Source organism: Myxocyprinus asiaticus, chromosome 24 (genome assembly GCF_019703515.2).
Source record: "Myxocyprinus asiaticus isolate MX2 ecotype Aquarium Trade chromosome 24, UBuf_Myxa_2, whole genome shotgun sequence".
Classification (NCBI taxonomy): domain Eukaryota; kingdom Metazoa; phylum Chordata; class Actinopteri; order Cypriniformes; family Catostomidae; genus Myxocyprinus; species Myxocyprinus asiaticus.
The window spans coordinates 33171461-33185954 of record NC_059367.1 but is presented as its reverse complement, the minus strand read 5'-3'; the positions used below and the strand labels follow the sequence as shown (position 1 = coordinate 33185954).

The 14494-nt window shown below is 37.8% G+C and overlaps 1 protein-coding gene across 4 annotated transcripts in view; it reads right to left on the bottom strand.

Annotated features, from left to right (window-relative positions):
- Positions 1 to 13866, bottom strand: part of LOC127414631 (IQ motif and SEC7 domain-containing protein 1-like) — a 120802-nt gene extending 106936 nt beyond the window's left edge. For all 4 annotated transcript variants that reach the window (XM_051652807.1, XM_051652808.1, XM_051652809.1 and 1 more), the window contains exons 1-2: positions 13488 to 13866; positions 12055 to 13321 (exon numbers count right to left, since the gene is read on the bottom strand). In XM_051652807.1, the coding sequence (XP_051508767.1) occupies positions 12055 to 12500 (446 nt within the window). In that variant the 5' untranslated portion in view covers positions 12501 to 13321; positions 13488 to 13866. The remainder of the gene's footprint in view (positions 1 to 12054; positions 13322 to 13487) is intronic.
- Between the last annotated feature and the right edge of the window lie 628 nt (positions 13867 to 14494).

Genomic DNA, 14494 nt, shown 5'->3' with positions numbered 1-14494 from the left:
AATGGAGGGAAATATTAACCGACTAGTAATTCCAGTGTGGACTAGCAGCATCAGAACCATTTAGTCGACAAGTCTCGCACATCCCTACTGTATACCACGGGGAAAAATGAAGTATAGCCTTGACCAAGGCCAATTACTGCAATAGTTACCTATAATAGTTATATATTGTTGAGCTGTGTGAGTGGAGAGAGAACAAGAGAAGGGATTGATGAAGGAGAAATGAGGGAAGAATGACAGCGGGGTAAAACAGAATGTGATTTAATTTTCTGCTCTGAGTCACAGCTGCAATACACACACATAGATAGAAAGAGAGACAGAGCAAAAGACAGAGCGATTCTTTGATCCTGCAATAAAACAAAGCCTTATCCTATCTGATAATACATACAGTATATAATTATTAAATCACCCACACAAGTTCTATAACCAATGATGGGAAAGGACAAATGTGTGTTTGGGTGAAAAAGAAAAAGGCAGATAGGACAGCAAGAAACAATTGTAAAAATAGCATGACTAGACTCAAGCCTGAAGAGCAAATCTTGTCAACCTGTCCTCCCTGGTAGTTTATGCAAGGGGTGGTGGTAATTCTGGTGGTGATTGGCCTCATCCTAAAATCTTGCACAAGCACAACTAACCTGCTTTGAGCTCAGCATTAGGAAACAGTAATGCCAAAATTCAAATAAAACATAATTATGCAAATGTATGATATTAAAACCAGTGTCGGGTAATTGGGCATCATTCTGTTTACTAGGGGTTGGAAAATAACAGTAGTGGATTGCCGTCTTTACTAACATTACATTTTTACTGTATGTTCTTGTTATTAGTGACAAACAACACTAATACTATAGCTCAGTATTAGGGATTTTTCAAAGCCCCTAGCAATAAGAATTAAACATCAGCACATAACTCATCCCACATTGTTTGAACTACAGAAATCAGTGTTATGCAGCTTATTGAGGAAAGGTTTGCTATTAAGTTTCTCAGCAAGTGCACTTACAAATTTTTCCTGGCGGACAATAAAATGGGTGAAAATCCCACTGATTTAAAGGAGGGGCCGAAGCCATATCTAGGAATGAGAATATCATAGAGACATGGGTTTTGTTCTATTTTGATGGGGGTAACCACCTAGCAACCATTCAGAACATCCTAGCAACCACCTCGCAACCACCTTGGTACCCGCAGAACACCATAGAAACCACATTCCAATGTTCTAACAACCTTGTCAACCTAGCAACACCCTGGTAATCACTCACACCCTAGTATCATGGTACAAAGTTTGCACTGGAAAATACCACTCACATTTGCCTCAGAAAATGTAAATAAACAGTTTTTATTGTAGTCTTCGGGCAACAAATAAATAAATTATATGATATTTTGAAGCAATTTTAAACTTTGTGTTGTATCACTTCTTATGTTACTGCCCTGTTAAGATCAATTGTTACGTTGCTGTATTTCTCATTTTTAACTGAGGCATGGAGACTGCCATCCCATTATTGAAATAATTGTTTTTTGTTTTTTTTTACCACATTTCAATTCAATTTGATTTAACAGTTTTTATTTCTTACTGTTAAAGGGGTCATGAAATGCTCTTTTTTTATACATATAGTTTTATTATCTTCCCTGAGGTCCACTGATAATATTAGTAAAGCTTTTTTTGCATTAAAACAGTCATAATTTAGTAATATATGATCGTTTTCCACCCTGTTTTTGGCCCTCTGTCTGAAACACTCAGTTTTGGCCTTAGCACCTCCTAAAACTTCATGCCTTAGCACCTCCTTAAAACTTCAATGTAAATGCCCACTGTTATAATTGGCTAACATCATGCAGCCCCTCAAATACAGCCATATTAGAAACTCAATCAGAAGAGAATGAACCAGCTCAACAACATTATAAAACTAAATGTCAGGGTTTAGACATAACGCACATCCAACACATTGCATCCAAATATATTAAACTGTTCATCTCAAGCACAACTGTTAACACTCACACCCTGTCTAAAAGTTCTATTGTTGCACCAAAAGCAATAGATTCCATTATAATCAATGATGCTCTCTACCATGGAAGCGTCTGTTGCAGCACGTCGCGTTGCACCGACAGTAGACAGATATCCCGTTCCATTTTGTGCTGCACACAGTGGCGCTACTACAGCCAACAACACAAATAAATGGTTTAGAAAGTCTGTGTCGATGCGCCGAGTGTAGACAACCTTAAGCCGTTGCATCGTGTCGCATCAACGGATGCGCCCAGTGTAAACAGAGTGTCAGCACAATAAACTATCACATAGTCATGACATTAAATATTCATGAATGAAACGGTTTACTCACGGTTTTTGTGATCGCATCCAAGTGTTTTAACTGCCCCATTCTTCACTAACAGAGAGCTTCTCCTCTTCAAAATTGTAACTTGACACTGCGTCTTTTAAAAGTGGCCCGAGATACAGTATGTATCAAGAGGTCAAAGACGTCTGTCTGTGCCTGTTTATGTAGAAAAACATTTAAATCCAGACAGTCACATGAAGGTGTCCTCTGCAAGTCCATTTAGGATGAATCTTCCTTGACAGGCCCCATCTCTGTGTGACTGACTGAGCACCAGTGGGCGGGGCCAAGGGCGCAATGATGGAAAAATAGGCGTTGCATATGCAGATGTATTTTGGTCCTTGTGATGTCACAAGTTCCACAAATTCCAAACAAGCTGTTTTTGCAGCTTGGTTTAAATAAAAATGCTCTTTTTCTATTAAGGAGGAAGTTTTAAGTTCAGAAACTTACAGTATGTTTTTATGGTACAATGTCCTATTGTATGTCAAAAGATCAAGGAAAAATTGATTCCTCATGTCATGACCCCTTTAAAAACTATGGCTGTCATTGGAATCAAATAAGCATGATTTATCTCATATTTTCCAACCAGCCTTTACAAAGTCAAATGAAATCGTAATAATGTCTAATTCTGTTAATGAAAACTTTTTTGTACACATTTTACACTTTTGTCTCTGAAATTTTCCACGGGCCCCCTAGCAGCCCCCTGGGGTTCCCTGGTACCCAGTTTGAAAACCCCTGAGATAGACGGCTCCTGTATAAGTGGATGGTTCTTTTTTGCTATAGAGTTCAGACCTTCTGTCAGGGTTAGTATAAATTTTAAAATATTTACATTTTACAAATGCCATTGGCCAGAACTTTGAAGCTCCAAAAAGAACATAGGCTAAAGGCAGCATAAAAGTAATCCATAAGAGTCCAGTTGTTTAATCCATGTCTTCAGAAGAATTATGATAAGTGTTGGTGAGAAACAGAACAATAATTAAGTCCTTTTTTACCATAAATTCTCCACCCTGCCCAGTAGGTGGCGATATGCGAATTTCCAAGTAGAGATTTATGGTAAAAAAAGATTGATCTGTTACTCACCCACACATATCATATCGCTTCAGAAGACGGATTTAACCACTGGAGTCATTTGGATTAATTTGATACTTCCTTTATATGCTTTTTGGACATTCGTAGATCTGGCCACCATTCACTTGCATTGAATGCACCTACAGAGCTACAGAGATATTTTTCTAAAATCTTTATGTTCTACAAAAGAAAGAAAGTCATACACATCTCAGATTGCATGAGGGTGAGAAAATGATGAGAGAATTTTCATTTTTGGGTGAACTATTCGAATATATTTGTTTTCTTTACTTTTTAACTAAAGCATCAAAAGCATTAAGAAATTGTGACATAACAGGAAGCTTATGAATCAAATTTGCTTTAATGAAAAGAAAGTCTCTTTGGTCATTATTTCTGAAACAAAAGCTACAATTATTGTGAAAACCTTTTTATATTCACTGAAGTAATGTTTTGGGTAGATAATTTAGACTTTGTATTGAGTAAGACTTTGAGACAGTACCCACACTTTAACTTAAATATATGTTTTCAACCACTACAAGTAAACTATGATATTTAAATGTTAAATATGATCATTTCTGTTCTCTTTATTCTGATAAATAATGTTAAACCATTATATTATTTAAAATCTAAACAGATTACTACATTTAGTTTTTTGATTTGAGTAATATTAATGTTAAGAATGGTGACCCACTGAGCACATGTAATGGCATTTACAACCAATTAATCTTTTAAAGTGTCATTTTTCTGAATGAAACAGACTATTCAATGGGAAACAGTGTAGGGCGGGACTTAATTTTATCCATCAGTATTTGATTAAATTGCAATTATATTATTAGGCTAGTTCCTATTAATTTTTCCTGCCCGTGCAACCTTGCTTATGTTACTTGAAAGGAAATGTTTTTTCAAAGCCAGAGAAATTCATTACATTTTGATGAAAGATAATAAAAACAAAATGTTTTTTTTTCTTAAGAATAATGTGCACTAATCAATCATGTACAATAAGAACTGGGACATTTAATAAGAAACACAAAAGCAACAAAGAAGGAGATGTTAGGCAGAATGTTAACCTCTGTCACCATTCACTTTCATTCACAATTTCTCATCTTGTGTTCCACGGAAGAAAGATAGTCATATGGGTTCAGAACAAAATGAGGGTGAGTGATGTAGGGGAAACTAACCCTTTAATTATGTTGCAAATGCTCAAAGCTATTCCAAAACGCATGAGCGGCAGAGTTCAGCTGGAGTACAGAGAGCTTCAGACTGCTGGCACACTGGATGGGACAATTGAAAATGGGTGAGCCATCAGAAGCACTTTGAAAGAACACCACGGGTCAATAATTAACACCCGCTGCATAACCTGTTTAACCTTTTGCCATATAATAAACAGACAGATATAGATCGAATAGATATTTACTGTCTGAATATATGAAGATGGTTGAGCTAAAATGGAGGAGAGGTAGGAGGAAAGAGAGGAAGAGAGAGAGACAGAGAAAGAGAGAAAGACCTTCTCTCAGCATGTTCGACTCTAAAAGAGAAACGATGGAACACACACACACTGATTCTCCATCTGTTGGCTACAGAGAGGGCGGCACACGTGAAAGAGAGAGAGAGAGAGAGAGAGAGAGAGAGAGAGAGAGACCTGAAAAGACAAGAGGAGAGATACTTTAAAAAAGCAGAGGGGGATAATACAAACAAACAGAGAGACTGAGTCAAAGAAAGAGAGAGAGAGAGAAGGACAAAAAAGGAAAGAAGGTATGAATAAAGGATGACCTCTGACCTGAAGCAGTCAGAAGAGGGTGCTGAGATTGTGAGAGAAGTGGACGAGACACGATTCAAAAAGCAGAATGATGTCAGAAATAACAGATTCATGCTTTTGCAAAGACGAGATAGACGAAAGACTCCTTAATGGTGGAAAAGTGCTTTTAAAAATAACTTGATACACTAGAGTTGAGGATGAATGCATGAATATTACTCTAGAGAAGAAAGAGAGGGTTCCCATTACACTCTATATCAAAGAGGTCTTTAAAACTTGGAGCTAATTTTTAGCATTCACATCTCAATAGAAGTTGCTTGGCTGGCGCTTGCAGCCCAATTACGCTACCTGCATGCTTCCATCTTTGACTCAGGGGCGCCAGGCAATTCCAGCATTACATTTGTGATATCTGCAGTGAGACGTGAACTTGCACTTCTCGTAGAAAATACTCATTGCCAGTACACTGAACCATTTGTATGTATAATCATAAACCCCTTCATAGAGTAAGTAACCGCCATAGTTACAAGGAGCATACGGCATACGTTCGATGTAGAAGTATAAACCGGCCTTTATAGTGTAACTGAGACCCAAGAATCACTCCTAATGTACAATAATGCAATAGTTCAATACTGGGGGAATATTTATTGGTCCTGATTATGCCAAATGTAATGTCTTATTTCATCAGAAAATGTGTGTATGGCCTACATTATTTATTTGGATAAGCTTAAAAAAATATTTTTGAAAAAGGCTATTTGAGAAGTATGTAATCAATACTATTTTAAAAAAATTAAATCTTTAAAACTTTTAAAGGTATGTAATTAGTGACAGTGTGCAAGCATATGCATCTAACATAATTCTGTATTTTACAGTTGAGCAGAATTATGAATATTTCTATTCTGGTGTCACCATTGTCCTGTGCTGGGCTGATGTTTAGTCTTAGTCCATACATTGTGAATCTATTAAAGGAAAGGAATTGTTTTGCATATGTCTTAAATGTAATCAAAAAAAAAAAAAAATAAAAGTTTAATCTTTTCTTGATTCAGGCTTTGTTTAAAGTTTCGTGAATCAAACCAAATCATGAGATGAGTGAATCATAAGGTGTGGCGCTCATGTGTAACCAATCATTGAAGGCTTTTATTAAGAGCTGCGTGGGAATATACTGAATTAAGAGAATATGATATTCCCATCTATTTTGGAGTGTACTTGTGATGAGGGTATATTTTTGCCAGCGGCGGTCCTCCATATTCACACACTACACCAGTTCTGAAGGGCTTCCGATCCACCAGGGAGCTCCCATGCTTTCTTTTCATGCAAACATAACCATAACGCAAATATAAATGTAATGTCAACTACAGAGGAGTCAGGGGGACTTCTAATTATAATTGTTATAAATATAACTGCAAGCAGCCATTATGGGGACAAGCACCAACATGACACCCACTGCACAACACTACCCAAAGGTCTCACAGAACAAGCACAGATCACATCACCCATCACAGTATACAGTCCACAAACTGGCAGGACAGGACAGCTCAGATAAAAATATTATATATCACTAAAAAAGAAGCGTGGCCCCTGCGTCATTTCCATGTACGGCCTGAAACGCAATTTTCCTCGTGTTCCATCACTGGACAGCAATTCCGATTAAACTTCCCGTCACCTTTAAAGGAATGCAATGTGAAAGTTATATTAAGTAAAATGTATCTTTAACAACGCTATCAAAGTGGATATCAGGTACAACAACACCGCTACAACATGGGCTGCCATCTTGATTGTTTAAGGTTGAATGGATCAAAGAACTATGTCACATGACAACAAATACGTCATTGTTTTTAAATGTCTCTGCCCACACTACAACGCGAAGATGCAGTTTTCAAATTTATCAACTTGGAAGAGCGTTTTCGAAAAGCTCAGTTTTTCGCAGGACAAAAATGCAGTCACTGTGTGGACGGAAGGCCAAAACAAAGCTAAATTAATGCGTTTTCAAATATGGTGTTTCCAATATTGTGTACTACTCCTAAAGGCAGTAGCATTCTCAAAATATCATGACTCACTGTTTGTGGAAACATTTAGTCAGCACAGCAATTATAACAGGATTAAAAGTGCCCTTGAGGTCATCCATCTGTAAGGTCATGGTGCTAAATGCCGGTGAAAATGCATAATTAAAATCATAGTGAAGGAGGTAATTAGAGAAGCTTAAATAAATAAATCCACACAAAAATGGAAGCGTTTTATTTGCTGCCTCCGCTATGATCTCTGTAGTACTGGAACAAACTGCCCGGCCAATCAGCAGTGTGTTATACACCCACATAAATAACTAATATGTGTTCCTTACTAATGACTAATGGCCCCATGGTAGAGAGGCAAGGAGGAGGAGGATGCAGAGAGAGAGAGAGAGAGAGAGAGAGAGAGAGAGAGAGAGAGAGAGAGAGAGTCAGTCAATCAATGAATATTAGCCTCTTTGCTTGTATTACCAACCAAATAAATTCTCCAACAACAGACATGATAACAAATTAGTCAAAAAAGTAGGCATAAATTTGCCTTGCAGCGCAAAGGTGAAGAATTATAGTAGAGTGTGTAATTATTGATTAAAGAGAAAGTGTTCATTGAATATTTGCATCTTATTAACCATTTGCATTCTTTCTAGTGTTGTCTGATTTAAGAACAAATTTTTCTTCTGAACTGGTTCTATTCAGTGATTCAACTAAACTGATTGCTAGGGAGTAATGTCTCGAATCAAATTTTGAATTCATCTGAATTGTTTATTGTTTTTACTGGTTTACTGAACTGTTCAAATAAACCTACTTACTCAAACAAATCAGACTTCCATAATACACATTTTTTCTTTGCAAAGATCAGTAATCTTTAATTTAAGTGTTGTAGTATGAGACACTGAATTCTGGTACTTTATCTTGTGACTTGTGACCCCTACGTCAAATGACATACATGATGTCAAAATGTGAAAGACACTAAAAAGCCTTTTCAATATTCAAGGGCATTTGAAACCCATAAGATTAAAACTATTGGGCTAATTCTGAGCTTTATACCGCACACCGAACTCTACTCAGTAACACCAAAATGCGTTCCCTCTAATCCACCTGGTTTATTTGAGTTTAATTTGGGCTTTTTGATGATTTAACTGTGTGAAAGGAGAGTGATGGATTGTTCCAGTCAATAATTTCAGACAAGTGAGGAAAAACGAGGGAGAAGATGAACACATCAGAGTGCTCTGGAGACACTTGAATTCAGAATGCAGGAGATGTTCTGCAGCTGCTGGCAATAAGCGAGCAAACATAATTATATGAGCCCGGTAGCAGGCTGAGCTCAGTGAGGCAGAGAGGAAGACACACGCTGAGTCTGACGCTCTGTAGCTGCTGCATTTGTTGACGCCTCTATCACATAAAAATGCAGAGAAACATCTGCAGAATACTTAACCTTTCACCAGCCAACAACAAACCACATGGGTTTGCATCTTGTTTAGATATGGGAAAATAAGGAAGCTTAGAGCCTGAGGAGTAGAAAGAATAGGGGGAAAAAACGAGGTGAGTCGTGGGTGTTTTATATGAACTCCAAAGATTTCAAACAATCTGTCAATTACAAGTTAACAATTTGCAGTGTTTTGTGTTTACAAAAAATACAGAGCATTTCCCCTTATCAGAAATTGTGGACCTCACTTGTCTATAAAATGTTTTACAATTCCACCTTCCAAATGCATACACACAAACAACACATCTAAACCCATAAAGCGAAACTCAAATAACTAACAATCAAGCTTTGCTTATCTACAATCAAGCTTAGCTTATCTACACACAAACACTCAAGTTGACCAGGCTTTGTAATTCAGTGCAATGGAATGCAACTCTTACTTCCACACTCAAGGTTTTGCTGTGAACCCCAGTCCATTCTACATCAGAGTCTGGTTCGTTTTGTTGTTGTGAACGCCATTTTCCAAACTCAAGTGCACACCAGCAAACCACAGCCAGTTCATATGGAGGACAATTCGTGTAAACTCATGTTGCAATAGGTATTGAATGGAATCCATCCACACGCAAAAGTAAACAGCTATTAAACAGCTATGTATGATTTGCATCTTTGTATGCTTCTCTGTAGAAATTGTTTTCGGAGTGCAGCTTGCATTCTTCACATATCTTGAAAAGCATCACTGGCAGACTGACGCAAGAGCCGTTTTGTGCATGTAAGATATTGGTGGTAAAAACAAAGGGTCCAATATTTCACTAAAGCCTGATCTCATGAAAATTATGTGACTGTGGGGACATTTTTGCAAAATGATATTACGTGATTCCTTACCAGTTCCAAGGTGAAATTTCCACTGTGTGGCACTAAAAGTAAGTTACATTTTCTCCCAAACAGATGAGGGTTTATGGTTAATGCTCTGTCGTGGTTTGCTGAAGCAACCATGCAAAGGCCCCTGCTTACTTCTTACAAAATCGAAGAACGAATGGGTGAGATGTCATTTAGAACAAAATCTGGGATTTTTAAGTTAGTTACGGTGGTTCGTAACAGCTCACCTGGATGAACTTTCCAGAAAACTTCTTATGCCTGATTTATACTATGGAAGAAGCCAAACTTTTTTCTCCTGGACCACCTAAAGCACCCTAGCGAACGAAGCCAGCATTTATACTATGCGTGACATCGTTTTAAAATTACATTGTTGAGGATGACCTCACGGAAGGCTGTCAACTCTCTGGTGGACAACACATCAGGTAAGCTGTCTCGAGATACGGGCTTCAAAGTTATCCATTTTAATGACAGTATCCTAGGTAACAACTCCTCAGCTGGCATGCGTGATTGTAAATACAAATTATCATGTCGAAACCACACCCATAATTAGTTTTAACCAATCAACAACGCTCTTCGACGAGCCAAGAATTTCAGAGATGAACGTGAACAGGAGAAATATCACCAAACGAACAATTTGGCAGAACAATAAAGTCACTGCATTTTGTCATCATTTGTAGGCGAACTAAGCAAAGCCTGTTCGTCCAGTAAGTATAAATTAGTCTTTACCGGCTGCTAAACACCTTCTTAATGCCATTGGTCCATGTCATCGGTATGTGTGACCTGGAGCTCCTCCTACTTTGAGGCCTACAGCTAATTCTGGTTACATTGTTCAGTCAGTTAAGATCAGTCAACATGAACACACCAGTGTGCAGAGTTAATAGCGAGCTGGTGCAAACTTACCTACATCTGTATAATCATTTGCGTAGAGACAATTTCCAAGAACATGTCATACGATTTTTTTGTTTAATTAGTCTATTAATACTCTTAAGTGCCCATTCACTCTTTTGTTTTATATGTTGCTTTACTTGTGTGTCTGCAGCGAAAGCCATTCACACATCTGCTTATAGCAAAGTATGCCTATCATAATTTTTTTGGTCTGTATTCTACCCATTAACACTCTTTTATGCACCCATTTTTGCAGTATTATCAGTGTCATCATAAATTAAATGAACAGTGTGTAATCAGCACATATTATGACCATGTATATAGCGCAGTAGCGTCATGTATGCAAAGCATTACAAATGACACGTTATTTTCTAATATCATCATCGAGTAGTTAAAACAGCGTTTTTAACTGGTTTCATTCTACATGCAGACTAGTGCGTCCCAATATTAAAATGTACTTCTAAATGCCCCCCGCTGCATGGCCAGTGTCTGAATGTCCACGCACAGTATGCTGTTGCTCAGCTGTTTCGAACTTCTTTTTACCTCTGAACGAAGAAGAATTTCTCCATAATCGTGCTGGGGCTTTTATTTTGTGGTCCTTCTATGACATTTTCGAGTCATGTGACGACTTCAGGACTCGTTCCCCAGTCCTTTGCATTGCAAGTGCAATGCTCCATAAGTTGAGTTACAGCGCAATTTGAACGCACTCGAACAAGCTTGTAAATGTAGTTGGTTATGTAATTCGAACATTAAAATGTATCGCCTTACAAGTCATGTGCTATAGTAAAAGTGTTTAGATGTCACAAGACATCATTGTGTGAGGAACAGGGTGAAAATTAAGTGTTTATGAATTGATAATATGCCGTTTTACTTGTGATTTGTGTAAATGTGAATTAAAGTTATTGTCATTGTAGCGCCTCCAGTGAATATTTCACCAGGAAACTGTTGCGATACATAGAACAAACCACTTAAACAATATTTTGTAAAAATGTAGGCATAGTGACTAAGGCTGTCAATCGATTACAAAAGTTAATCAAATTAATTACATGATATGTCGATTAATGAATCGAATTAATCACAATTAATCTGAGAAAGGCCCCCAAATAAAGATAATTTAGAATATTTAAAATAGTTATAAATATCATAGAGAGGCCTAATAATATTATAATTCGGATAATTCCATTATATTACATAATATTGTTGCAACAGACAAGTAAAGCGTTTAGACAATACAAAAAGTGGCTTTAAAGGTGAAATTATTGTTTTTTTATTTCCACATATTTCTCATTGGTTTGATGAGGCGTGTTGCCTGTACAGCTGGAGCGCTGACTGCCCCCTACTGCATCAAGGCGATACATAAAGCCTCAATTGCTCCAATGTTATGAACAGTCCTAATTACAGAATTTACGTACAAGTCGGAGGCATGATTAATTGTGGTAATTTAATACGTTATTTTTCATATAATTAATTGCACTAAATCACAGTAACACACTGTGTTAAATCGACAGCCCTAATAGTAGCATGATTCTATGAGACCAGGTTGAAATATGCAATGTGAAAAAGACCTGTAAAGGAAGGGGGTAAAAACGAACTCAGGTTCAGGCAAGCAATTGAATCAAGCATGAAAACCGCCAAAAATGTCCTCATACAACAACAAAACCAAAACCATGAAAAAAGGCCAAAACATTCTGGATCAACCCTCATCATTAGGATAAACTAAAGAAATGATGCACTTACTGTTTCCGTAGAGTTGACGTGTTGTTGGTCCCAGAGCTGTCATTTCGCTCCAGTCGTCCCCTCTCTTTCTCAACAGGAGCTGACCCACAAGACAGGCCTCTGGTCAACCTCGCGTGGGTCCGTCGAGCTGGACCAGGCATCGTTGATGAAGGTATGGTACTGTTGCTGTTCTGATGGACTCCTCCAACATTGTGGTTTGGAAGCGATGATGGCTGGCCGGGCTTAGAGCTCTGGTTGTAGCTGTGATTCTGTGTTGAGTTCTCGGTTCCTGGGCTCCTGTCCTGTCGTAGGTCCTGATTCTCCTGGTTGACACGGTCTAGCTGTGTTTGGAGCTCCTCGATGCGTTTACGTTGCGACTCTAAAAGTTTGGCCTGGTTCTCAATAATGTTATTGAGCTCCAGTAGGTATTCCACAGCCCGACTCGGGCTGTCTGGGTTGGACTCCATAATTTGGGCTTTACTCTTCCCCCCCACCGCCTGATAGGTACAGTGGGGGGGTAAAACAACTGTAAGGTGAAGGTCGAAGCCTGATATAACCGTTTATCTTTAATCCTATATGTTATAAATTGAGCCTTAGCAATTGAATAACATCAGCAAAGACTATTTATAGCACCAAATGTTATATTTAGTTGATCAACTGCACTTTAATGTCATTTAGACATACAGACCTGAATTCTGAAGAGATGAATGGGGTACTAAGGTATGGGCAGTACCCACAGCTCTCAGTAAATTAGTTTAAAGGTCAGGACTACACATCTTCTCAGCAGTTCATACTTCAAGTTAACGAAGTAAGATTAGGTCAAACATGTAAAAAATCTGACATGGCCAGTTCTGAGCATCGTCTTACAGCTTTTCCAGGAAGAAAAAATATCCATCCACGTAAAGACATGAAAAGAAGTGATGAATGCTTATATTTCAGTCAAAAGAAATGTCACTTGTAGAGACATCCTTTCTGCTGTTTCAACAAACCCAGTAATTAAAATCCAGTCACTATCTTGAGATTTGCTGTGCTACACACAACTCCCACATGCTGAGGTAGCACAGTGGAAATGAACAGCAGCAAAAAGATACAAATCTAATCCCTGAAATCCACTAGATTCAGGATATGTATAGCTTGAGGCAGACAACATATTGTGAAACTCAACTCAAAAGAACAGGGTTTTATTCAGTGATGAAGAAAAACTGAACTGATGACACGGAGAAAAGTGAAAATCCTTCAAGCCTGTCACCAAATTGCTTAACATGACCACAGATGTAGTTCCCAGCATCTGAAGACAGTAAACATAGTTTTCAGAGTAGCATAAGAGAAGAATTTGTCATGATAACATTTAAAAGTCTATAAAACTTTTCTTCTTCCATGGACTGTCGGTAAAATATCTGTTTTAAAATAAAATAAATATATATGGCGCCACATTTTTAAACAGCCCTACTTACAACTCTCTTTGATGTCGTTTTCTTTTCTTCAACCCATTTTGAGTTTTCATGCGTTGAGGCTTTCAATCCATCGCGAGCGCACTGCTGTTTTCTTCGTAAATCTGTGCACGACCGCGCGTATCTTTTAATTTTCACTTCGCATTTGTCGAGTTTGTTTAACAACCTCGCTAAAGATTTACAGAACTTGTCTTGTCTCTCATACCACAGACTTTTCTGAGACGGAAATCTCCGAGATGGAACAACCAGGTGTAAAGTTCCGCGCTCTTCTGTATTTCCCAAAGTCGACGGCTCTTGTCAGTTCACGCGCTGTGGTGGTCTGAGAGATGAGCGCGTGGATGCGCGCAGGTTCGTGAGCGCGTTTCTCCCCTGACAGATCCTGTATCAACTGCCAACCAGAGACGCATAAACTAGTCTTTCCTGCACTCGCCACAGTATAAACCCACGCAGGATCTTGTCAATACATATGAAAGACATTTCAACAACGAATAAAGCTCAGCTCAGTAAAGATATTTGACAACGCTTAACATTACATTGCTGTCCATGTAAAATGCATGTCAAGAAAACACACTTAAATGCAAAAAACATAAGCTACAACAAAATGTAAAATGTTGACCTTTTTTTTTTTTTTTTTTTTTTTTTTGGCAGAAATAGAATCACTACAGTTATTGCCATAATAAATTAATCTTGGGATCTATTTCCGTCATTTTGTTTAATTTAATTTTGTAGTAACAAAACCTTTGATGTAGACTCATTAATTGCTGTAACTATGGTACTTTGGCAGAATCTATGGTTGCTATGGCAATTATTATGGGAAGGTATAGGCGAAAAATAACAAAGTAATTGGATGAGGGTCTACAAAATAATTGCATATTAAGCCCGTGTTGTTCAATTGTATTACGTAGTACTTACAATGTAATTACAATGTAACATGAACACAAAGGTAATGTGTGATCAGGGAATTGTGTGAAATTTGAGCTGTCAATCATCTCCAAGCTATTTGCTTAAGA